Here is a 25,151-nt window from a genome sequence, read left to right as displayed (position 1 = left end):
AGTTCTTTCCCCTTATTCCAGTTGGTATACTGTAATACAAATTATTGCTGATCTTCTTCCAGCTGATGGAATACACAGCCATGACTCTTTAGGTGGTGTGTACAATCTGCTTCACTTAAATGTTTATGAACTATATAATCTGCCAAAGTGCATAGACAGTTCACATTCCCCCTCAGCCTTCAGTGGATTAAAGTATTATTCTCTAGAATGGCATCATGTTTCATGTACAAGGCAAAAGCCTGCTCTAAATAAGCTTGCAAGCACCTCCAATCTAAGATCGAAGCTCATTTGTTTGCTACAAGAAAGCATTGGCATTCAGGGAAGTTTTTAATGTGTGATGTTGTATTGTGTTTTTACTGTTTTTTGTTGGAAGCTGCCCAGAGTGGCTGGGGTAGTCAGATGAGTGACATATAAATAAGTTGTTGTTGTTGTTGTTGTTGTTGTAGTGCATAACTCTGGGTCTCTTCCGCATTCTACTCTTTTTGGACCTGGCAAATGATATTTCATGAATCCATTAAAAAGCTGGTTAGCACTTTGAGCTTTCAGCAATTTCACTGTAAGCTCCTTAATTTTTATTTCTTAATGGTCTCACACTTGGAACCAAATACCTTCTATGCTGAGTATGTTTTGTGAGCACTCATGATTCAGAAGGGAATATGAACATTTCATGAGAGTTGGTTGCTAGCTCTCAGAGTCACCATAGCAAGAAAGGAATATAACCTTTTCAAATAAAGTTCAGATTAATTGGGGATGGGAGGGTGGTTTTGAGCTCTTTAAATGGCTTATTTGCATTGGTATCTTAGCAGTTAGTGCTGAATTGAAATTGATGTTAGCATCCATCTGTCTTGAGAAATAATGGAGTGTGCCTCTGGGGGTGAAGTCAAACCATTGTGTTAGCAGCACCAAGTGACCACCTTAGGGTGCAAGCCTGGGCAGTGTGCATGGAGGTCCTGGGCTGCCCAGACAACAAGACCCCGCCCTCGCTGATGGTGGTCCAAAGGAAAGCAGAGCAATATGTTTGGCACCAGCTTGGCTGCAGGAGTTGCGATAAGGAAGCATATAAGGCACCATCCAATTGTCTTAGGGACTCCACTCTGGATTTGTGTAGGGTTTCCTCCTTAGCTTTTTCTTCTCCTGAAAAACAGTGGAGGTTTAGGATCAGTTTTTCTTCTCTGAGACGGGCTGCCTTCCCAGCTTGACAAGCCCCAGCTACCTCTTGAGGTGAAATAATGTTGCATTTATTTATTATATTTTAAATGTTGCAAATTTACAAAACATAAAATGATCACAATTGCACAATGTATAAACAGAATGGGTAGTCTTAATAGAATTTGATCACCAAAGGGCAGTGCCTACTTAATTTAATATAATAATAATAACAACAACAACAATAATAATAATAATAATAATAAATTTTATTTATATCCCGCCCTCCCCAGCTGAAGCCGGGCTCAAGGCGGCTAACAACAATCAAATAATCAAACAATCAAATAATCCAACATTCTAAAAACATTTCATTATAAAAATTAATTAAAATCAAATTAATGGCAACCATTAAGCAAAATTCTGTGCAGGTTGCCAGAGAAGGGAGTCAGGCTGCGCCCTGACCAAAGGCCTGGTGGAACAACTCTGTCTTGCAGGCCCTGCGGAAAGATATGCTGAGGCTCACTTCTCGCTCTGTGCTGCTGCTGCTCCTTCATCCTCCTCTGCATTTGCCTTGGCTGCCACCTCCTCATCCTCTCTGCTGTCATTTGTGGAGAGGCCCACTGACACTTCCTTAGAGCAGGAGAGAGGAGCTGGGGTTGCCCACTGCAGTGGTGGCCAGAGGGTTCACTCTGAGGTTCACCCCGCAATCCTGAAGTGACACTGCCTACTTTAATCAAACATAGAGAGTTCCATGTGGGGGCGGGGGTTATAGGTTTAGTTTAGAAACGCTTTCAGTTAGCTGCCGAAAAGGATGTGGAAGGGAAATGGTTCAGACCTGCTATCAGATGCAAAAGCACTCAGCGCAGGATATAAACTCTTGTGTGGCCTGGTGGTGATGCAGGCGATTGGGGAAAGAGTGGGAAGTGGGGATGTGGGCCGGATGCAAGATGGATTGTTACCTAGAAGCTTAAAGTAGCAGGAACTGGTAGCCCCATACCAGTTTACACACATATCAGAGCACAAACAGAATTTTGAGTTGAGGCAGTGTTTATAAACTTCAACAATGCAAATATTTTAAAACAATGTTTTAAAAGAAAGTGGATTTTGGAAAGCTGGCAATAGACTCGTAGCAGCTTTAACGATTTTAGATGAGTTGTTACATTCTCTTCAGCATGAAAGCGTATGCTACTTGACAGCAGCCTTTCAGCATTACATTCTAGCAGGCTTCTTGAGTAACTACTTTCAGCATACCTTAAGTTCCTCTCGTATACTTTCATCTGGTTACAATGGGTGTTTTCACTTCCGATTCAAACGGTTCATGCAGTACTAATTTGACCCACCCTTCAGTGGCTTCACTTGATTGCTGCACTGTTCTGGCAGTAAGGTTGTTTTTAATGCTTTTCTGAAATGAAGACTATATAGAAATGTGTACTTAATACCTCAAAGATATACTTGGAGACTAGTCCAGACAAGCTAATGCCATAATAAATGTGTTAATCTTTATAGAACCACAAGATTCTTTTGTTTTTTCTGCAACACACTAAAACAACTTGCCTCTCTGGAAATTATTTCTGAATGTGTCTATGATGTTCAAAGTTGTTTGATCTATATTTCTTCTGAAGAGACTTGATCCCAGTTTATATTGTAACTTTTTTGCAAACTTTGGCGCTCAGGATATGATACAAACATGCTTGTATGTTGTCATCTTGCAGAATTACTTTAAGTTTACTTGTGTAATACTGGTGTCACTTGAATAGTTAACAAATGATTGCCTTGTACTTATGAAAACACTTTAAAAAAAGTTCTATCTTCCACTTATTTCAATCTTTAGGAAATCAAAACTTGCACAATCATAAAAAGGCCACACAAAAGTTGGGTTTTATATTACCATAACCAGTGTTAGAAACTGGGATAGAAAAACTAGGAGCCAAATAGCTTCTGGGACCTGGGTTGTGGGCGCCAAAAGAATGTAGTCGCCACTGGGTGTGTGTGTGGAGGGTCTCAACACTTTTTATTTATTATTTTGATAAGCATGAATTAATGTGCAATTCACATAAGTGACACATTGTTAATATCACACTTTAAACATTTTACATGTTTAATTTGGTGTTTTCAAAACACTATTTATTGTTAAACTCCTTAACATATTGTCTATTCTTAACGTATACTTTGAGGCTTCAAAGCACATACGTTTCACTAATCCTTGAGTGTCAGCCAGGCGCAAAAAATGGCACCCAGACTTTTTGAGGTGCTCACAAATGGAGACTCTTTAGGTGCAAAATGTTCCTGGTGCCCTGCTAATTTCAAACCCTAACAGCCCAAACAGCTTTAGTTGGTGCCTCTTAACACAGTGTGGAGGACCAGATCAAGAATAATTTTTCAGTTAAATGGGGCAGCTAACTTGTATCAGCACCTTCTATAAGCACATAATTGCAACATGATTTGCATATACGATATGCATGTATGCATAGCTATGGGTATACTCAGCTTCATTATCGTCCCTATTTCTGCATAGAAAAATGTCTAAAGATACACATAAAATAATACCTTTTCCTGCAGATATGCTACTCAGAATTTATTTCTGTTTTGTTCTCACAATTTCTAGTATATTTTAATACCACACTATGATTTGTAAGCATACATTGAGAGAGTACATAAAATATACCTTGTATCACTAACTCTATGGATTGTGAGGATAATTAAAAGTACATTCAGATTCAGAAGAAACTGATCCATGTTATGTGCCCTTCAGTATAAACTTGTAGATGGTTTACGGTGAACTCTTCAAATCCTTAAAAGGATTTTTTCTTGGAATCTCACTTTTTGGAAACAGTGTTGGTACAACCTGTTGGTTGTAAGAAATAGGGACAAGCCATGCAACTGACAGTATAGTTGTTAGTGATAAATTTAGGTGTACATGAATGAAAACTTCGGTAAATGTGAATTTCTGCATTTTACTGGATCAGAGTCTGTTTGTGTGGTCCCCATGTTTTTATGCTTTCATTATTTGCAAAGGACTGTGGTGCTGCAGGAGTTGTTGAGCAACAGGCCCTGTTTTCATACTCTGTGGATTTTTTTATCAACCTGCTAAAATGCATTGTAACTTCCTCTCCCCGCTGTCTACAGCAGAATACGGAAACCTTGCTGCCTGAGGCCACTTCTGCAATTGCAAGAGTTAAGAATTGGGTGGGGATGACAGGGCTTCTCTCCTACACACTAATGTTCTGGAGCTAAAAGAAAAGAAAATGAAGAGAAAAATATGCTCTGCATTGTGGCATGTCACAGTAACCTGTTCCGCACTTAATTCTTTGTCTGCCTCATTGCAGTGCTACAGTTGAAGCTCCAGCAGCGACGAACACGCGAGGAGCTGGTTAGCCAAGGGATCATGCCTCGTAAGTATAATTTGTTTAAACTTCTTCTTTCTCTTTGAATACACAATGTCTTTTTTTGAGATGAGAGAGAGCTTTGAAACATCTGCCCTTCCAAGATCCATTCCACTTCAGTCCCCATGTACGGTGTGTGGAGCCTTGTGCCATTTTTAATTTCTAGGACTGGTACCCTAGCATCTATTTTCTGGAAGTTGGTTGCTGCACAGAGTAAGATGTGGCTGTATCACTTGATAAAGAAGGACTTACGGGAAGATGTTGCCATGCTAGAAACATGTGAAAAACTGGGTGCATGGTAGTCATTTTCTTAGCATGCTTCCTGCCATTGAGCTGGGAGTGTGGCTGCACACATGCTTAGTAGTACCCTGGCTATAAAATGTTCATGCAACAAAGATTTTTTCTGCATTTGCTACTGTTTAGAATTTCACTGTAACCTTTAGACAGCAGGTTTTGTTGCATGGTGACAAGTGCTGCAATAGCTTGTTCATTAGGTGTGGCTCAAGTCAATGATGAAACAAATATATGCAGGGCTAAGGAATGCTTTGAAAATAACTTTTTAGTGTATGAAAAGTTATGATCAAATAGACAAATGCATCAGGAGAAGTAACATGAGGGCTGGTAGAAAAGCAGTTGAATTATTTTTGCATGCTCTGTAGTGTATTTGCCTTGAAGCCTTTACAAAGGTGTTGGCTCTGCTAAGAATTGTGCAAGCATCGGCTCAGTGTACCAATGTCATGTTGCTGTTTTGCTACAAGAGTACTAGACGACTCATTTTTGGGTTAGAAGGATTTTCTTTGTTCTTGTTATAAGCAGCATCCAGATATATCAACATTTTATTTTGCAAGTCCTAGCTGTTGCAATAACAACTGGGACTTTATGTGAAGCTGGCCTATAAACATTTTTGTCTGTTGATTAGTTGGAAGTACACAGTTGTTTCTGGGGGAAGTTCCTGGCTCTCTAAAAGCTGAAAAGCAAATAAAGAGGAGTTTGGAGGGCCCTTTCTTGCACATATATTTTCCTGTATCTCAATACTAGTAAATTATTCCGTTCACTTTTGGTTTCTGTTCTTCATGTTCAGACATATGATTTTAGTTGGCATGTTTATAAAATTTCTCAAATTCTAAAAAATTGTTCCATGATTCTCTGCTTTGTTTGTGCCTTTTGTGAGCAAAGTGGTTTCAAACAGAACCCCGGTGTAAAGGGTGCTCTAACCGACTCCCCAGTGCCTCATGCTGACCTGTTCAGCATCTTTAATTTCAGTATTGACAACCGTAGTAAAATGTGCAGCAACAATTGCATGTTGAATGACTGTTTTCCAAGTGACTTTCTTTATAATGGATCTGAGAAGTTTTTGGATACTTTTGAAGTGTTACAGCAGCTAATTGGGCTATTTCCGTTGCTGCCTCTGTAGTTCCAATAGGCAGGAGTCTGGATTCTGTATGCATGCTGGCTTGCTTTGTTGGCAATGGCACTAGATGTAAACAAATTTAAGAGCAATCAGGTGTTTTGAATAGGTGTATTATAGGCAGAAAACTAATATAAAACTTGATCTTTTCAGTATAAACAGACATATTTGGCAAGCAGATTAGTGAATGTTATTCCTCTAGTGCAGAGAGAGTCTAAAAAACTTGTCAAGGATACATTGATAGCAAATAAAACAAATACCATTAGTTGAAAATGTATTATTGCAAAACTAGGGTTAGCTCACCTTTTCTTTTCATCACTGCCATCCTCATGTCTCATTTGTGGGCCTGCCATTCAATTTTAAAACACTTCCAGTCAATTAACCATCAGTTTTACTTTATTTATTGATAAGTTAAGCTTGCACATGAAATTCTGATTTAAAATGTTAATGGACACTTTTAAATGTTCAGGCATACTCTCTAGGACTTTTTTTTAAAACAGAAAGGAAAACACATACAACTCTGATACATTGGATAGATCAGAAGAAATATTTGTTCTAGACCAAAGAATTATATTGTTGCATCCGGGGGGGGGGGTTAAATGGAAGAGAGGGGATGTGGAAGAAAAGAAGTAGGTTTCAGTTCATAGTGTTTTAATAAGATGTATCTAATTTTCATTTTAAATGTCAGTGTGCAGCTATTTTTTGTATATTGAAATTTGAGAGATGAAGGTGACCCAGGCCATGTCTGTGAGAGAGCAACTCCAAAGTGCTGGGGATTTCCCTTTCTAGCAGTGGGTGGAGCTGTTGGGGACCCACAGCCTGCCTGCCCTTCCCCAGACTATTGTGCTTCAGTGAGAAGCAGCAAGAGGGGCTTCTAGGAACCCAGTACCCATCCTTTTCTGCCTCCCACCCCCAACCCGGTCTTCCCCACTGGTTGGCTAGGCTTTTGACTGGAGGAGCAGGCAGCAGTATCACCAGTGCCTTCCACCTTGATGACAGCAAGCAAAACCTTGGCTTTAGATCTCTGCCAGGAGTCCACACAACCCTTGTCATCCCTTCCTATGATATGTAGTCATTGCTAGATCAATGAAGTGCCATATCCATTCAAAATAATTATATTTTATCCCACCATTCCTTCAGTGAGCTCAAAGCAACGTACATAAATTTATCTTCACCACAACCCTTTGAGGTAGGATAAGCTGGGAAAGTGTAACTGGCTCACAGTCACGCAGTGAGCTTTATGGTTGAGTGGAGGTTGATTAAAAACTTTGATTGACTACTTGGGTTCATTAGTTAGTTCTTATTTCAGTCCTACTTATTTGCATTCTTTTTGTTTATTGACTACACTTTATCAGGCACAGGTCTCTTGGCTGCCAGGGTTTACCTGTAGCATAGATCAGGAATGGGGGCCTTGTGGCCCTCCAGATGTTGGACTACTACTCCCATCATTCCCCATAATTTTTCTTTAGGGGTGTGTGTACATTTTCCCAATCATTGTCGTAGATACACAGAGTAAGCATTCTGTGTAGAATGCTGTGCTTCAAACTATAAAACACTTCATATTGTACTTTTAATCTATTATTAGGTAAATGCCCATCACTCTGATAATAAGGTATGCATGTAGAGGAAGGGGCTGTAGGGTGCTGTGCATCTCTGTATACAGAGGGCCTTGTTAATGGAGGCCAGTCCTCCTGTTGTTATGGTTGGCAGGTTGGTTTAGGCCCCCGGTGCAGTGCTTTATTTTTGGAAACCATTTTGGGATAAAGTATAGGGGCACAAGGAGATAGTTGAGATGGAGGCCTGGCTTGTTCCAGTGTCACAGTGATTCCAGTGACAGGGATGAGGGTCAGGTTTTACCCCATACCTCCCGTTATGTTCCAGAGTGAAACCAGATTAGAAACTTCAGTGATTAAGTGGTATATAAATAGCTTAAATATATGCATACATGGGACGCGGGTAGTGCTGTGGTCTAAACCACAGAGCCTAGGACTTGCTGATCAGAAGGTCGGCGGTTTGAATCCCCATGATGGGGTGAGCTCCTGTTGCTCAGTCCCTGCTCCTGCCAACCTAGCAGTTCGAAAGCATGAAGTGCTAGTAGATAAATAGGTACCGCTCCGGTGGGAAGGTAAACGGCATTTCCGTGCGCTGTTCTGGTTCACCAGAAGCGGCTTAGTCATGCTGGCCACATGACCCAGAAGCTGTACGCCAGCTCTCTCGGCCAATAAAGCGAGATGAGCGCCGCAACCCCAGAGTTGGCCACGACTGGACCTAATGGTTAGGGGTCCCTTTACCTTTTTATGCATACATACTTTGTTCTAATGAAAGCATTGGAGAACTGAACTAGCCCATGTTTGCATAGTTCAGCCCTGATTCTGCATCTTGGTGGGATCAAACCGTAGAGATTGACTATTGCTAATCTTAATGGAAATTTAGAATCAAGGCACCTTTGCCGGTCCTAGTATAGAATAGTGGCTGCCATAAGAGTAGAAATGCATAAATTGTCCTCCATCCTTGCCTCTGTGCACGTTCAGTGTAAGTATATTCAGGTATGTTATAATGACACTCCTTGACCTTGCTTTTGAGGGAAGCCATCCTTCTGGGTTTCTCCTCCAAAAATTGTTTACATAAAACAAGCACATGATAAACAAAAATAAAGGTTTTAATCACCAGAGTGAGAAGGAAGAGGACTGAATTTACATTATGAGGTCTGGTATCTTGCGTTATTAATAGTATGAGCTGACCATAATGCCAGTGTGCAATTCAGAGAGATTCTTGAAGTTGTTCAATTTAACTTGGCAGTGTTGCAAATTAGAGAAACCACAAAAGGCCAGACGCTTCTGCTTGTTGTGTCCTCCAATCCCATTCATTCAGATTATATGAGTATTTTGTTAAACTTCCTTAATTTAAACAGTTCAGTATGTATAAGGCAAGGCTGAGGGCTGCATATTCTAGATATATAGTTCATTTATGAACTTACTCAACTTGTGAAATGCCTAGGGAGGAGAGGGATTGCAGTCAAGGACCTGATAGGTCCCATTTTACTCACTTAAATGGATCCTATCTTTGCATTTTTGGGCATTCTTCCTAGAACAGATTTGAGGTCAGAGCAGTTTGTTCCAAAACAGATCTGCATTTGAGGTCGGAGCAGAAAAAAATAGGAAGCTTTTACATTTATTTTTCTCAAGTACACTTAAGCTTGCTTAAATACCCATTCAAAACAACCCATCTCCTTTTAGAATAATGCAAGCTGTTGGCTGTACTTTTACTTCTTATACTTTTTAAACTAGTGGAATTAAAACCACATTGTGTGCCTTCATTAACTTTCTTGGTATGCTAATAGTGAAATATAATTTTGCCCTGAGTAAACTTGTAAAACGTGATGGGCTTTGTCAGACTGGGAGCTAGTAAACCTGCATATACTCTACAGTTCAGCATTTCCTAATGCATTGTGGCTATCTCAAGCAGCTAACTTAAAAGCACCATTTTTAGATGAAGTTAACCTTTTCATTTCTTGAAGGCCAGCATACAGTGGTACCTCTTAATTCGTTCTGAGGGTCTGTTCTTAACCTGAAACTGTTCTTAACCTGAGGTACCACTTTAGCTAATAGAGTCTCCTGCTGCCGCCGCACTGTGGCGGCGTGATTTCTGTTCTCATCCTGAAGCAAAGTTCTTAACCCAAGGTACAATTTCTGGGTTAGCGGAGTCTGTAACCTAAAGCGTCTGTAACCTGACAAACTGTATTTGTCACACACAACTCAACTAGAATATCAAGGATAAGACCATAGCTCAGTGGCACGTGTTATATATGCAGGCATCCCAGGCTTAATTCCCAATATCTCCATGTAGGGCTTGGAAAAAGCTATGTCTGAAATGCTGGAGAGCCTCTGCCACCAGCCATTGTAGTTCAAGGATGGGAAACCCTTTTCAGCCCAAGGGCTGCACTGTTTTCATGGGCAAAATTGGGACTTTCCCATTTGTACAGCATGACATTCTACATTCCAGCTACATGAAAAACAGAGGTGTCTACTGGGCTGGTAAGAGATGGGTCCTAGGGTGAGTCTCAAGGATTGACTAGAGAGGTCAGGGGGATTACAGTGGTCCCTTGGTTCTGATTCTCCCCCCCCTCCAATTGTAGACAGATACTGAGTAGATTGATCAGTGTACGACAGATTTTTATGTTAGTTGTATCTGCATTGAGGTTTACTGGCCAATTTCTGCTGGTGCTTGCTGCCAATCTCCTCCTCTAAGTTATCTGGCATGCACAAGGAGGCTTGTGGGAGAGACAAGGGTTTCTCTAATTTGTGCTGCATTATGGAAAAAGTAAGAAATGGGAGGGGCCTCTCCCACACTTTTATTATCCAAACACCTGGTCAAACTAGAGTAGACCTTGCCTTTCCCTTGAGTCTTCTGATACTTGAAGAGAGCTTGAGGGAAAGGCAGGATTCTTATCCTTTGTGGTATTTTGGGAACAATGAGGAACCATAGGAGTCTTTCCCTACTCCTTCACAATCTCTGACTTGAAAGGAAGTGAAAGAAGATCAGCCTTTCCCTTGAGCCTTCTGGCAAGTGGAAAAGAGACAGCTCTTATTTGCACTGAAATTTGAATGTGAACAAGTGCGAGAGGGTGCAGCTGTTTTCTAGCTTCTCCAAATGACAGCAAAAAGGGAGGCTGAGAGAGGAATATTAGGTACTGTTGGGCATCCTACTTTCGTATTTTGAAATTTTCACATGAATTTGGTAGAGAACTAGTGTCATGTAGTAGTTAATGAGACCAGGCCACTCTGGGTTCAAATCCCCATTCAGCCATGCAGCTTACTGAACTAGTCACTGTCTCTTAGCCCAGCCCTACTTCACAGGGTTGTTGTGAGAATTAGCTGAGAACTCACATTGAGTAGGGTTTGGGGTTGTTTTTTGAGGAATAAAAAATAGTATAGTATATAGGCTACAAAACAAAAACTTTGCAACACCATTATTAGCTAATTCATGCTTTTAAATGTAGAGTAAAGAAGATACCAGAATTTTGTCCAGTGGGAACATTGTCTTGATATATTTTGCTTTTAAACTCTAGCTCAGGAGTGGGAAATGTCTGTCCCTAAGGCCCAGTTAGGCCTTCCAGGCCTTATCATTTGGCCCGCAAGGCTGATATGATCAAGGCATATCCACTTGCCATCATATTAATTAGGCCTTTGGCTAATTAAACAGTCTTTGGCTTTTTATGTATTTTTGTGTTTTTATATTGTAAAATGCCTTGTGATCCTCTCTGATGAAGGGCCGCATAGAAAATGAATGACACTAGGCATGTGCCTAGACTTGAAAAAGGGGTTTGTATGCAGATGCCATCTGGAAAGACTTTGCAATGTTTCAAAATGTTGTGTACCACATGGGTCACCTGGTACTATTGTGATGTTAGGGGATTGAGTGGTGTGTGGTCTTGCCCACCTGTTACATGGCGCACAAGGGTGGAGGGATATGAATCTGGCCTGCTGGCTGGATTCAGTTCCCCACCCCTGCCCTTGTTACCACTTCATGCACTATGTTTTACCTTGATGCCTTAATTGTGAAGCTTACCTAAGTGTTGAGAAAAAGATGCCCAGAACCCATACAGAGAAGAACCATCACTAGAATTGTACCGTACTTGAATTGTGTGTTCACAACTAGCACCGCCTCCTATACAAAAGACATTAGGTGTAGTGGCCTCCACAACAGTTTTATATATAAGGCTAAAAAAAGACTACTAGTCTCCTGACATGCTTCAAGTGCAGTTATCTTCCAAGACAGAAATGTCCATATTGTAGAGCATGTTTAATAAAATTATGTGGTGAAACCACAGGAGACATCTGCCCTGTTCCTTCCATTATGCATTTTGCAGGTTGTTGGATACTGTCAACACTTCCAAACCACCAAGCAGGAAGGAAATCCACAGAAATTGATTGTGAAAATATAGCCTTGCAAGCACAGTGGTCTTGTGGTTAGTGCTTTACATAGACCTCTGCCTCTCTCTCCTTGTTGTGAGACAAGTACGGTGGAGAGGGCATTGCTGCAGGAACCCCATCCTTGACTCCTTGTGCTGCTCTGTAGTGCCCCTTTGTGATCAGTGTAGGAATGACATTGATGGAACCCTGTCAACAAGAATTTGAAAAGACTATAAAGATTACCTATCTTTTAACTTTACTCACATTTGTCCCTGGCATCAAATGACAATATTTCTTCAAGTTACCAGCTTGGGGTATTGCAGAAGTAATGGACTTGTCTTTCATACATGATCCTAAATCATGGTTCAGAGTTATAGCAATGAGCTGCAGTGAGTTCTCACCACTTCTCAGGAGCCATGATGAAGAGTGTAGAAAGCTTTTGGTTCCTTTTAAATTAACCACAGATTGTTGCAATGTCCAAATCTAGATACACTGACCCAATTCACATGTAACACTAAACCAAACAATGATATATCATTATGAGGATGAACTGCGGCAAACCTTGGCCTCATGTGTTCTCCCCTCCTTCCACAAGGAAGAGATCAGAAGCTACTAAGTTAGATTAACCACAGTTCAGCATTATGTCTGAACCCTTAACTATGGTTTGTTGAAAAAAACCCAGCTTCTTAAACTATGAAGATGTCTTGTTTTAAGAAACTGTAATTAAGATCTGTAATTAAGAATTACCGGTAAGTTTGTTGGGTCTGAAATGAAATGGCAAGCTGTGGTCAATCTAAAATGGAAGCAAAAGTATTCTGCCTGAATGCAGCCAGTTTGTCTTTTAATCATTAAGCTTTCTCAATAGAATTCCTTCTGATTTGTGGGATTAGTAAGAAGTCTAACATAGGAAGGAATGTTTCTATTTTGGGATTAGTTAATAACTATGAAAAACTATTGTACAAGTACTTAAAACATATTTTAAAGAGAATTACAACTAGTTGATGTTATCGACTGGTAGGTCAAGGGAGCTCAGAGTAAATATACTGGAGAGAGAGAGTAAATGGTACATTACTGTAGTCTAGTTGAAGCTGACTTTCTGGTCCATGATGCTAGAATGATTGCAAATGACTTCTTGTTTTTGCGACCAATATAGTGGTCAATAAGATGAACAATCTGAACCAGCAATATACAACATTCAGTTGAATTAGTGTTCTGTGGTTGTATGAAGCTTTTTTAAAGTGGTGCTATGTTCAGAATGCAGTAGTCCGCTTTAACCAAATCCTTGCAGAACACAAAACAGAGCTATCAACAGCTTTAACTTTTTCTGGAAGTGTATTATCTACATTTCATGTATAAACTAATCCATTTGTTCCCATGGCTCCTGGTATTTAGTTGGTCATGCTTTCAGCTAAGTTCTGTGTGTGTTTCAAGAGCAGTTAATAAGTAGCAAAAATGAGGAAATGCTATCTAAATGGCTTCGCCTTTTCTCATAATTTTAATCTGCTAAAAAGGAACATTTCTCTGCCCTGCTTCATTTCCTCACCATTTGAACTAGATGGGAAAGATACTGTAGTTTACTTTAAATGTGAACTACAAAGCTACCCTGCATAACAAATTATGCCAGACTTAATGAACTATGTGTTCTTCACATACAGGGAACTTCAGGATCTTTGGCAAAGAGAGACATTTGTTTTAATACAAGTTTGCTCTGGTGGAACAGGAAGCTGCCTTCTATGGAGTCAGACCGTTGGTCCATCTAGGTCCGCATTGTTTACACCAACTGACAGCATCTTTCTAGTGTTTCCAACAGAAGACATTCCCAGCCCTACCTAGAGATATTGGGGATTGAGACCTGGGAGCTTCTGCATCCACTGAGCTTCCAGGTTCAGTCACCATGCCTCAGGGTTGCATGTGCCAACAGTTGCAGGGAGTTAGTTTCATTTTTGTGATGACTGAGAGTGCTGCAAGAACAAGGATACAGAGGAAGGAAGGGAAGTTATAAAGCATCATTAAGATAAATTGATCTACTCTCTTCTCTCACTCAGAGGTTGCAAATCTAAAGCACATTTGGGAGAGCTTCAGAAGTTGTTACTTCAATGTCATGCCCTTATCATGCATCACAAATAGAAGCTATGAGATACACTGTATACGCAAGCCTTTATTATGCCGACTCTCTGGATTGTAGCTAATGCTCCTAATTTTAAAAACAGAGAAGGCACAGGTCTCATTGTTTTCCTGGGAATACTGGCAAGCTACTATAATATCTTCATGGATCACTGCCTTGCCGTGGCGAAGGGGCTTGAATAACTCAGAGAAGCTATGAGCTATGCCGTGCAGGGCCACCCAAGATGGACAGGTCATAGTGGAGAGTTTTGACCAAACGTGATCCACCTGGAGCAGGAACCGGCAAGTCACTCCAGTATCCCTGCCAAGAAAACTCCATGGACAAAGGCAACTATAATATCTACAGTGTTTAATATAATTTTCTGTTCATTTTATGGCAAATACTTACTCAACAAACCTGTGCCATGCTCATGAACAGCCTCTTTGATTGGTTTCACTGTAGTGCAGATCTTCACCTACATCAAGGAGTCTCCAGAGGAATATTTCCGATGCTGCATTTCCCATAGGTAAAGGTAAAGGGACCCCTGACCATTAGGTCCAGTCGTGACCAACTCTGGGGTTGCTACGCTCATCTCGCTTTATTGCCCGAGGGAGCCGGCGTACAGCTTCCAGGTCATGTGGCCAGCATGACTAAGCCGCTTCTGGCGAACCAGAGCAGCACACGGAAACGCCGTTTACCTTCCCGCCGTTTATCTTACCTATTTATCTACTTGCACTTTGACGTGCTTTCAAGCTGCTAGGTTGGCAGGAGCAGGGACAGAGCAACGGGAGCTCACCCCGTCGCAGGGATTCGAACCACCGACCTTCTGATCGGCAAGCCCTAGGCTCGGTGGTTTAACCCACAGTGCCACCCACGCCCCATGCATTTCCCATGCTTTGCTGCAAAACAGGTATATGCAAACTGTTTTCAAAGCACTGAGTCAAGTGATCTGTTTATTTTCTCCTTGGAAGGCATTGATTGTTTGGGATCCAGTGTGCTGTCTGAGGACAGATTTGCATATGACACTAAAGCTAAACATGCTTTCAGAAATGGTGTACATTCCTCAAAGCAAAACGAAATGGAACTCTTGATGACAAGAAAAAAAGAACTCTTTTGCAGCTAAAGCTTTTCTATTAGAAAAAATAAACAATGTTCTGAGTCTGTTGTTCAGATACAGCCCAACTGCTTAGCGGTAAGAGTATTTTTGGATTTATGAGCATGTGCGTTTACCCTACCATAAATCAAGTGTAAACCCTCTCTGTCGCCTGGGGCCACAGGGCTATGGCGACCTTACAGTATTATCATATTGTATACTTACAGTGATCTCAGTTCTGGCTACCAATCCTTTTGTAGACAAAATGACATCATCCATGCACAAGAGGAAGGTTTCAGCAGACTTGGGAGAACCCAAACACTTGTGGGGGGGAACCCCAAGGTTGAACAAAAATTCCTATCAGCCCCAGCCAGCATGGCCAATGGTTAGGGATGATGGGAGTTGAAGTCCAACAACATCTACAGGGCAACACATTGTAAGCTGTTGTAACCTCCTATAGATGGGCTTTTATCTACATGAGTAGTGATACCATTAAGTTCCTTTAAAATATTGAACTTATGAGGTTAGTGTTTCTCATTCTTGTTGTTTTACCTAGAACAACACTTGAATATACTGACACCTGGATCTTTTAAGAAAAGAGAACATAATAGAAACATACAACTTGCTTCATGGCTTTGAATTGTTTCTCAGCTAGTGCTAAAATAATAATAATCGAGGAATGAAATCTCTTCCGATTTAGCTCCTAAAAAGAGCAGATAATTCTGATTATCTTTCCAGCATCTTCCTTTGTAAAGGCTAGTGGAACTGAGTTGGTTTACCTGTAGTGGCCCTGGTTGTGTTTCAGTTTCTAAATGAGAATAGTCTTAATTGCTGCTGTTAACACTGGGCTTAGATTAAGGTGTAATTAAAAGTCTTGGGTTTTCCCCCTATAGAATATCAGAAGAGCCCTGCTGGATCAGATTAGTGGCCCATCTAGTTCAGCATCCTGTTGTCACAGTGGCCAACCTATGGGAAGACCACAGTCAGGATCAGAGGGCAACAGTACTCTCCCCACTTGCAATTCCCAGCAGCTGATATTTGGAGGCATACTGCCTCTGAAAACACAGCCTGGGCCATGAGCCTACCACTGAAATACTCAGAGAAAGTCCTGTTCCAAGTACAGTGGTACCTCCGGTTGAGAATGGGATCTCTTCCGGAGGTCCAGTCGGATCCCAAGGTTTCCGCAACCTGAGGACCGCTTCTGCACATGCGTGCGGCAAAACCTGATCAAATACTTCCGGGTTTGCCTCTTTTGCATCCTGAAGTTTACGTAACCAGAGGTACTACTGTACCTCCTTCTCACTTCATCAGATCAAACAGGGATACATTGGTGGTGGCGGCACCAGTGTTACTTGAAAGGGCCCCACTTTAAGTCCTATTGTTAGAATCTGTTCCTTTTCAAGTAAGTTTTAAATTATCTTGATTATCAATAAGTGTGATAGTATGGTTAGGTTTGGCAACTACTCTGGGTTAGAATCAATTTTCAGACTGTTTGCTTGCCAGCACCTTAATGGATGTCCTTTATGGATCTTTGAAATCTTCAAAATATAGCAAAGGTAGGGTATGGAAAGGAATACTCGTCTATGGCTACTTTTCTGTGTCATGTTGCTGATGCATAGAGGTTGGAGTGAGTGAGGTTCTTGGTGCCTGTGCAGCTACGTATCTAAGACTGGCTATATACAGATTGTTACATGGAACCTAGGGGTTTGCAGAGGTGACTCTGCAACCTCTTTAAATGCTTTCTTTATACATTGCAGTCCTTGAGGGACTGGGTTCTGTCTTGCTCCATTCCTCCTTGATAGTGGCTAGAATAAGTGAACAGCTGGGTGCATACACAGCACACATTTAATATGTATATTCTCCCTAATTGGCAGTACTATATCCCTTGCTCTTATTTTTATGAAGCTTTGATAATTTTGGGGCAGATTCGCTCCTCCATATTGGGAAATAAAGGGTTGTGTTCAATGTACTGTTTAAGTAAACATTCTCTCAGCATTGTAACATGGAATGTTCTCTTCTTCACCTTCCCTGTGCGCTCCCCCTACCAAAATATCTTTTTCATGAGTTCCTGCAACCTTCTGGAGCAGATTTGGGTGGGAGAGGGGGAAATTCTGTTGTACAAGCAGAAATCCTTGCAATGATGAGCTGTAGTAGTTGAATACTGCCCCAAAGCATTGAATTAGGGTGGAATGGAATAAGCCCGGAACAATGGTGGGTTTTGAACTGGATCTGCAAAGGCTGTCTTGTGGACCATATCTTGATATTAGTCTTACGGCTTTCAGCAATGATTTCTTTTATGTTTCCATGTTTTTCACAATCCTGAGGGATGGAAGTCTTTTAAAAATGAAATCTGAAAATGACAGTCTATTTCTCTAGAGTGTGGGTTACTGCAGTTCATAAACTTGGCTACTTATAGCTACACAATATATTAAGGCCATGCTAGAAAAGGTCGATTTCCTAACTGACATGGTAGAGTTGTTTGACAGTTCTGGGCCATTTGTTATGTACTTTTTATGTAGCCAAGAAAAATGTACACTGTTTGGTTAGTTTGGATGGAGTCTGATAATACATACTATACCAGTGATCTTTGGTTTCTTCCAAGAGAATCTTGTGGGAGAAATAGAGGCTTGTTCCCTTCAGCATTTTCAGAGGTCAAGAATGGAATTCTTTTCTTTGCATTACTGCCAGCATTGGGATGAAGCACAAGCCAAGTGTTTTTCATAGAAATACCTGTGAGAATGAGTATTTCCCTTTGGGGGGATTCAATTGAAAGATAACAGGCTTCTTAGTTACTCCTTTTAATAATAATAATAATAATAATAATAATAAACAATAGAATTTCATCACTCAGAATACTAAAAAAGACTTTTGTTGGGGTGTGGTGCTGTGGGTTAAACCACAGAGCCTAGGACTTGCCGATCAGAAGGTTGGCGGTTCGAATCCCCGCAACGGGGTGAGCTCCTGTTGCTCGGTCCCTGCTCCTGCCAACCTAGCAGTTCGAAAGCACGTCAGAGTGCAAGTAGATAAATAGGTACCATTCCAGCAGGAAGGTAAACGGTGTTTCCGTGCGCTGCTCTGGTTCTCCAGAAGTGGCTTGGTCATGCTGGCCACATGACCTGGAAGCTGTATGCCGGCTCCCTCGGCCAATAAAGTGAGATGAGCACCGCAACCCCAGAGTTGGCCACGACTGGACCTAATGGTCAGGGGTCCCTTTACCTTTAACTACTTCAAGATAAATAGCAGGTAAGCTCCTCTTACTGGTTGTCTTGCTATGGATCACAAAGGTATCATAGGCGTCTTGGCACTGGTTACTACTCTACTGTAGGTGATCAGACTTTTCTTTAAACAGGTTGCTGTTGCCACCACCAAATTACCCTTATACCTTGTATTTCTGAATACCTTTGAGACTGAGGGAGCACATAGTGGAAAGCATTATTTCAGGAGCTTTTCTCAGTTACCCTATCCTTACACAGCTACAGCACTATTAAGAAGCCTCTCAAAGATGTGTGTGCTGTAAAAAGCATCCTGTGTCTACATTTGCTGACAATGTTTTTACTAGAGGTCTGCTGTGCTCCACATAACGTTATTTAGTCTTCCATGTGTGTACACACACACCAAATTCTTAATAACAGAATTCAATTAACAAAAACCCTTTGACATGTTGTGTTAAAGACTTCCCATGTCCACTCAAGCTCCAAAATGCCAGGAAATTGCAGCTATTAAGGACCACACCTTTAACAGATGCATTATTTAGGCAGCATTGGTGTGGTATCATTTTCTGTGATTGGTTCCAGCATGACCACTAACCTGGAGCTGAATGGCTTCTGGTGGTAGATTGGAGGACCTAAGTCCCAGATTTTTCTGCTCACTGTAATAGACCCAGGGATTCTATGCAACTGAAGCTACCATTCCACATTACAAGTACTCAGCTGGCAACCAGCACTCTACCACAATGTGCTGAGAAAAGATTTGTTGGCAGACAGCAGTCCTATTAGTCCTAGCCAATGTGAGCTTACTGGAATCTGGCAGAGAAAAAGCCCTGCCAAAGGATTCTTCCAAGGCTTGTACAGTGCTCAGCAGCAGTTGATCAGTGTCCTAAAATAGGGTCTCTCTTGGCAGTTCTTCAGTGGTGAGAAAAGACGGGGAAGGTGTTCATTCTTTATGTTACTCCTTAGATTCTCTACCACTTTTGCATTGGTAGACAAGTGTGCTTGACCTGTCTTCCTTGCTCCTGTCTGCACGTGGACCTGCTGTAAATGATCAGATCCTAATGTATGTGGCTGTGTGTAATGTTGGTGTTGACATGTCAGACTTCATGCATCTTGCATGCTCAGTTCTACTTGTGCCGAAATTTTCAGCTACACTGAGACTTCTTTGGTGAAGTCATATTATCCCTTCATCAAATCTTTCTTGTCCATGTGCCTTCTGTGAGGAACAGTGTGGGGTTGCATTTATTTAAGTGATTTATATAAACCTAGGGTGCCTCTAAGCAATTTGTAAAAATGGCTACTTCCTCAGCTGGCTTAGGTTGACAGCATACCAGGGTGTGAATTTAAAATGACAGAGGTAAGGTTTAAAAAGGTAAAGGACCCCTGAATGGTTAAGGCCAGTCAAAGGCTACTATGGGGTTTTTGGCACTCTTCTGGGTCATGTGGCCAGCATGACTAAACCGCCTCTGGCGCAGGGGAACACCGTGGCAGAAACCAGAGCGCACAGAAACACCATTAAACTTCCCATCGCAGCAGTACCTATTTATCTACTCACACTGGGATGCTTTCAAACTGCTAGGTTGGCAGAAGCTAGGACAGAGCAATGGGAGCTTACTCCATTGTATGGATTCGAACCATCCCAAATTGATAGAAGATCTGGTCCATATGCTGAAAATGTCCAGGAAGGAGATGCCTGCAGACAAAGTGTTTCTTCTTTGGTGGTTTGCTGTGTAGCCTTCTCTGAATTGGCACTGAGACAGAGCTGTCTTTATATACAATGGAAAACCAAGTCTCATTGCACAGGAACCATAATGTCATAAGGTTGCATTGCAACCCACATCAATTGCCAAAATCCTGGTTTGTCTCAATATTGTCCTCTTCACATGCACAGGAATATTCATTACATAGCCCAAGAGTAAGTAGCGAAAGTCCAGATTGCATGCATCATGATTCCAACTTGATCGTCACACCTCACATCTTCTAGTCTTAACCCTGCTTCTTTCTTCTTAGCCTCCATAAACAAAACACACACGCACCCCTACCTCTTTTTCTGGTATGTGGTCGCTAAGAACATGGCTAAGACTTGAACTGTTATCTCCAAGGTTATTGCTAATGGAACTCCAAGGCTTTATTATGCTAAATTTTTAGACTCTTGACTTTATGAAAGGCTAGAACAGAATTAAGAGGTTTGATACCTGTTTTGAAATCATTATATATAATAAAGAATGAATATATCCTAAGCATATATTTCTCTAACAAGCATTGACTGACTCGGTTGTCAAATTGGCCCTGATGCTTCTGATTTATTGCGGTTGCCAACACAGTAAAACCATGTTGAAACTGCATCTTGTATTATTTAATTGTAACACCTGTACTTTGAATTGGGTGACACTTAAGTAGCATGGTCATGTTTAGAAATGTGTGAGACCAACTCTTGTAATTCCTTCATTGTTATCTTTCCAACAGCTCTGAAAAGTCCAGCTGCATTTCATGAACAGAGAAGGAGCTTGGAACGGGCCAGGGTAAGCCACAAGTTAGCTTCAAGAGAGTTACTGCGTTTGTGATTTTCAAAACTGTTTGCATATTCTTCTAAGTGCTTCTCTGTTGAGCATCTTGCGTGTTTCCATTCTGCACACCACCTGTGATAGTTTCTCTTAATTATAAACATGTCTGCACCTTTCAGGTACCTTGGACTTTGCTTGATTTTCTCTCTAGCTGAGAGCTTGATAATACAGAAGCTAAGTGGAAAACGTTGATTCTTGAGAAATAAGGAAACTGAATGCAGGCACCGTGTCTCATTTTGGGAGTATTTCAGTTCATTCCCAAAAGAGCCTCTTGTTAGCTGGATGAGAAGTGAATGCACTGGCTGCTGAATTGTTATCTTCTCTTTCTCTTTCTCCTTTAACATTTGTTTAAAGTTAATAGAATTAGAGCCTGGGTAAAATCACTCCAGATTTGCTATACAGTTTGTAAGGTGACTGAGGATTCAAGATAAGTAACTGACTTTCCCAAAGTTTCCTGATCAATAGATGTGTTTCTCCCTATACCCAGCAACCTGAGAATTTAACATACCACAACATAAGAATCTCAAAGCGCTTAGTGCTTTAAGTTCTGTGACCCATTCTGCTTGAGGTTCTCTGATACTGCTTAAATGTTCTGGAGTTATTAGCCTATTGCAATGGCAGGGGTAGTAAAAATCTGTGGGAATGTTATATCTCATCATATGCTTAAAAATCCAAGATAATTTCCCTGTTAAAAATCATGTATGTTATTTGCTTCAGTCCTGTCTTCCTACTTGGGTTCAGCATGCTGTTTTCCATATATATATATTTGCAGACAGAGGACTACCTGAAACGGAAGATCCGGTCCCGGCCAGAGAGATCAGAGTTAGTGAGGATGCACATTCTGGAAGGTATGATTCTTGGCGTGCAGTCTTCTCTTGTAAATTTCCACCCTTTATAGATACAACTTTACATTCATGGCTCTTGTATGTTAATCTTATTCAGCTGGGGATGGCTGGCTGGCAGGTTGGGCCAGTATTGTTGGTGCGGGTCAGTGCTTTAACATTGAGCAAAGTACTTTGCTATCAAGGTCCTCCGGGCACACTGTTTGTATTCTTGAATTGCTATAGATTTTTGAACAAGTGCTGTGGGTCCCAGCTTTCTCCTTGAGCCCCATGTACTTCTCAAGGAAGAAAAAGCTAACCATCCTCCTCACCTTGTGACTTGGGCAGGGGTGGGGCCTCAGATACATCATAGGCACCAGGGGAAGACTTCAAGGACACCATTGCATCTATGAGCATGGTGCAACCCCTGCATATCATTTAAGATACCTTTTCTTTAGTGGGGGGGGGGGGAGTGATGGGTGGCAGGTTAGCAAATTCTCCAGAGAATTATTTCTAAATGTTTTAAGGGATGGCAGTAGAAGTTTAGTGTGCTGTTGGAACAGGATTGGGCAGTTTGTTTGTTGTTGTCATCATCATCATCATTGTTACCTGCCCTTCACCAATGGGTCCCAGGGCAAGTCACAAAAATGTTAAATTCATAATTAAGAACAGGTAATATAAATCACAGGAACAGAATTATTAGAACTTACTTAGGTATTTTGTTAACACATCACTGACCGTTGTGCATCATTTGCCCAGTTTTCTTTTGGTGGGGGCTTGAGACTTGCAATAAATGGAGGCTGGTTTTTACAGGCCAATTCAAGCTCTTTCTGAGAAAAAAAGAGAGAGTTTACTGTGAGCTACTAACTTAAAAAAATAAATAAATTTCATGACACTAAAAGAGCAGACCAAACATAACTTCCATTGTATGCAGCTTGCTCTTGATGGAGGGGAGTGTTCTGCCAACAAATAGAACTTAGTGGAGGGCATGTATCCACGCAGACGGTGAACTGCCAACTTTTTACCGAGGTCATGTACTTGAGAGGTGATCATATTTTTTGCTGTTCCCCTGAGCAGAGACCTCTGCTGAACCTTCCCTTCAGGCCAAGCAGCTGAAGTTGAAGCGGGCCAGACTGGCCGATGACCTCAATGAGAAGATTGCCCAGCGGCCAGGTCCCATGGAATTGGTGGAGAAGAACATTCTGCCTGTAGAATCAAGCCTGAAGGAAGCTCTCATTGGTAAGGCTGGTGGGGTAGGTGGAGGCCTGCATGTATGTGTTGGGTCCTGTGGCAGTTTGCTAGCACCTCTCACTGTGCCACTGGACCAAGGAAAGCAGTGTATACATTTTACCTTATCCAGCGCATGTGGCAGACTTGAAGCAGAACCCCAGTGTATTAAAAACACTAGTTGATCTCCATGCCTATAAAAGCTGCTGTAGGGTGGTTGTCTTCTCTTAGCTTGCACATTCTGCTTTTCTTCCTAAAAACCTATCTACTTGTTTACAGCCATTCATTTGAGTGGTCCTGCTTTGGTAAGCGAGAGGGGTAAGAAGAGAAAAAGAGAAAGCTGGAAGGTTTGGTCTTCTTAAAAACAAGTATGAACAGCTGTGTGGTCTGCTAGTGCCATCCTCTGGCCAGAGGAATCGCCATTGTATGGTCTCTTCATCGTTAGTTTAGGTAGACTATTTTGCTGTAGCATCCTTCAGAGAAGAAAAGGGAAATAGTTTTGAATGAGAAAACGTTAATCTTCTGGGAAGTGTTAGGGAGTAGCGGAAATAAGCCTGACATAAAGCAACTCTAGAGGTTTGGATTGTCTTTCTCCTCCGTCATACAGTCTTATAACTCTCCTTTGTCTCATGTTCTACCCATAAAAATGGGCTTTTGGTTCTCTTCTCCCAACCTCCTTTCACAGAAAAAAAATCTTGTTAAGAAATACAGGAATATTTTTTGTGAAGGATATAAATCGTAAATAAACACAAGTGTCTATAGCAGTTAGGCCTCACAGATTATTCCTTCTAATGCTCTTAAAAAAAAAAAGAAAAAAAGACAACTGCCAAAATATCTATCTCCAGTGCTCCTTTTTGCTTTCATAATCTCAACTGTTCATTCCAGCCTTCAGGCAGGATATAACACAAAGCTTGCTCCAGTTTTCCTTACACCTGTCTACAGAGAGGCAGATGATGATATTCTTGTTAATCCTGGTGTTAACTATTTCTTCTCAGGTTGTGACGTTGATTTTTAAAAAAATTGTCTAAAGCTTGTCTGGTTTTTCACTGTCTCAGATTTCTTGTGATGTCCAGAACCATCTTCTGCTAATCATCCTTGACCCCTTTCCATTTGTTTAGTGAATAAATGAAAATTTATTATTTTCAGTAGGTCAAGTGAACTACCCAAAAGTAGCAGACAGCTCCTCCTTTGATGAGGACAGCAGTGATGCCCTGTCTCCAGAACAGCCAGCTAGCCATGAATCCCAGGGATCTGTGCCATCCCCAATGGAAGCTCGAGTTTGCGAGTCACTTCCCACCCCCACAACAGCATCCCCTGCTCAGGTGAGATTATTATAGCCTTGGCTCTTGTGTGCCTTGGTGCCTGCACCAGCCACATAGGTGCCTTTTCCTGGAGGATACAAAAAAGTCCTCTGCAAGGAGTGGATTCCAAAGGAGTCATTTGTGGATTAGAGCAGAAACACCTGAATACTGAAATTATGCTAACGAAAGCTTCTATATTCCTTTACTTTGGGCTGAAAATAGTTGAATGTGAACCCAAAGGGGTATCCTGTTTGGGGGAGAAATAAGGCCCTGGCCTTGCTCTGCAGTGGAGCTGATACTGGGAGCATAGGAAATTGCCTTACACTGAAGCCGACCAATGGTCCATCTCATTCAGTATTGTCCAGACTGACTGGCAGTGGTTTCAGAAGAGACATTCCCAGCCCTCCCTGGGAGATGCCAGGGAATCGAACTTGGGACCTTCTGCGTGCAAAACAGATGCTCTGTTACTGAGCTGTATCTCTTCCTCTGAATTGAGCCCATTCACAGTACTGTTTCTTTGCATGCAGCTGCAAGTGAGAAGCAACAAATCTGCAAAAATGGGATTTGTCTGCCTTTCCTCTGGGAGTGGCATGTAATCGACACATTTTGACTCCATAAAGCTGCTTCCATATCTTGGAAAGGTGTAGATATGGGCATGTGCATCTCATACTTGGATTTACTGTTACAGGTCGTGTGTCAGTTGAAAATCAGTGCAGACTCCAGTGAGACCCCTTTTCTGTCTGAGCAGCCACCAACTCCCCTGCCACCCCTGCCGCCTCCAGTGCCTCCTAATCTCACCAATGGTGTTGTTGCTCCTGCTGCCAAACCACTCCCAACCCTTATAAAGGTACCTTTCTATAAAGGGGTTAAATTGATGGGATGTGGGCATGTTTAAGATTGGGTGGGAATTGTTGGCCTTGTTCTTCTGTAATGCTAAACTGCTAGCAGGGAACCTTTTTTAAGAAAAGTCCTTTCCAACTGCT

General features: G+C 41.5%; 1 protein-coding gene across 2 annotated transcripts in view; it reads left to right on the top strand.

The window, feature by feature from the left end:
• The window catches only part of MRTFA (myocardin related transcription factor A), a 63,134-nt gene that overhangs the window by 26,702 nt on the left and 11,281 nt on the right, over positions 1–25,151 (top strand). For both annotated transcript variants that reach the window (XM_080971363.1, XM_080971362.1), the window contains exons 2-7: positions 4,473–4,538; positions 20,722–20,777; positions 21,592–21,667; positions 22,718–22,879; positions 24,014–24,189; positions 24,857–25,015. In XM_080971363.1, coding sequence (XP_080827489.1) covers positions 4,532–4,538; positions 20,722–20,777; positions 21,592–21,667; positions 22,718–22,879; positions 24,014–24,189; positions 24,857–25,015 — 636 coding nt within the window. In that variant the 5' untranslated portion in view covers positions 4,473–4,531. The remainder of the gene's footprint in view (positions 1–4,472; positions 4,539–20,721; positions 20,778–21,591; positions 21,668–22,717; positions 22,880–24,013; positions 24,190–24,856; positions 25,016–25,151) is intronic.

This window comes from Podarcis pityusensis, assembly GCF_964106645.2.
Source record: "Podarcis pityusensis genome assembly, chromosome: 10".
Lineage (NCBI taxonomy): Eukaryota > Metazoa > Chordata > Lepidosauria > Squamata > Lacertidae > Podarcis > Podarcis pityusensis.
This window is presented reverse-complemented; position numbering and strand designations above follow the sequence as displayed.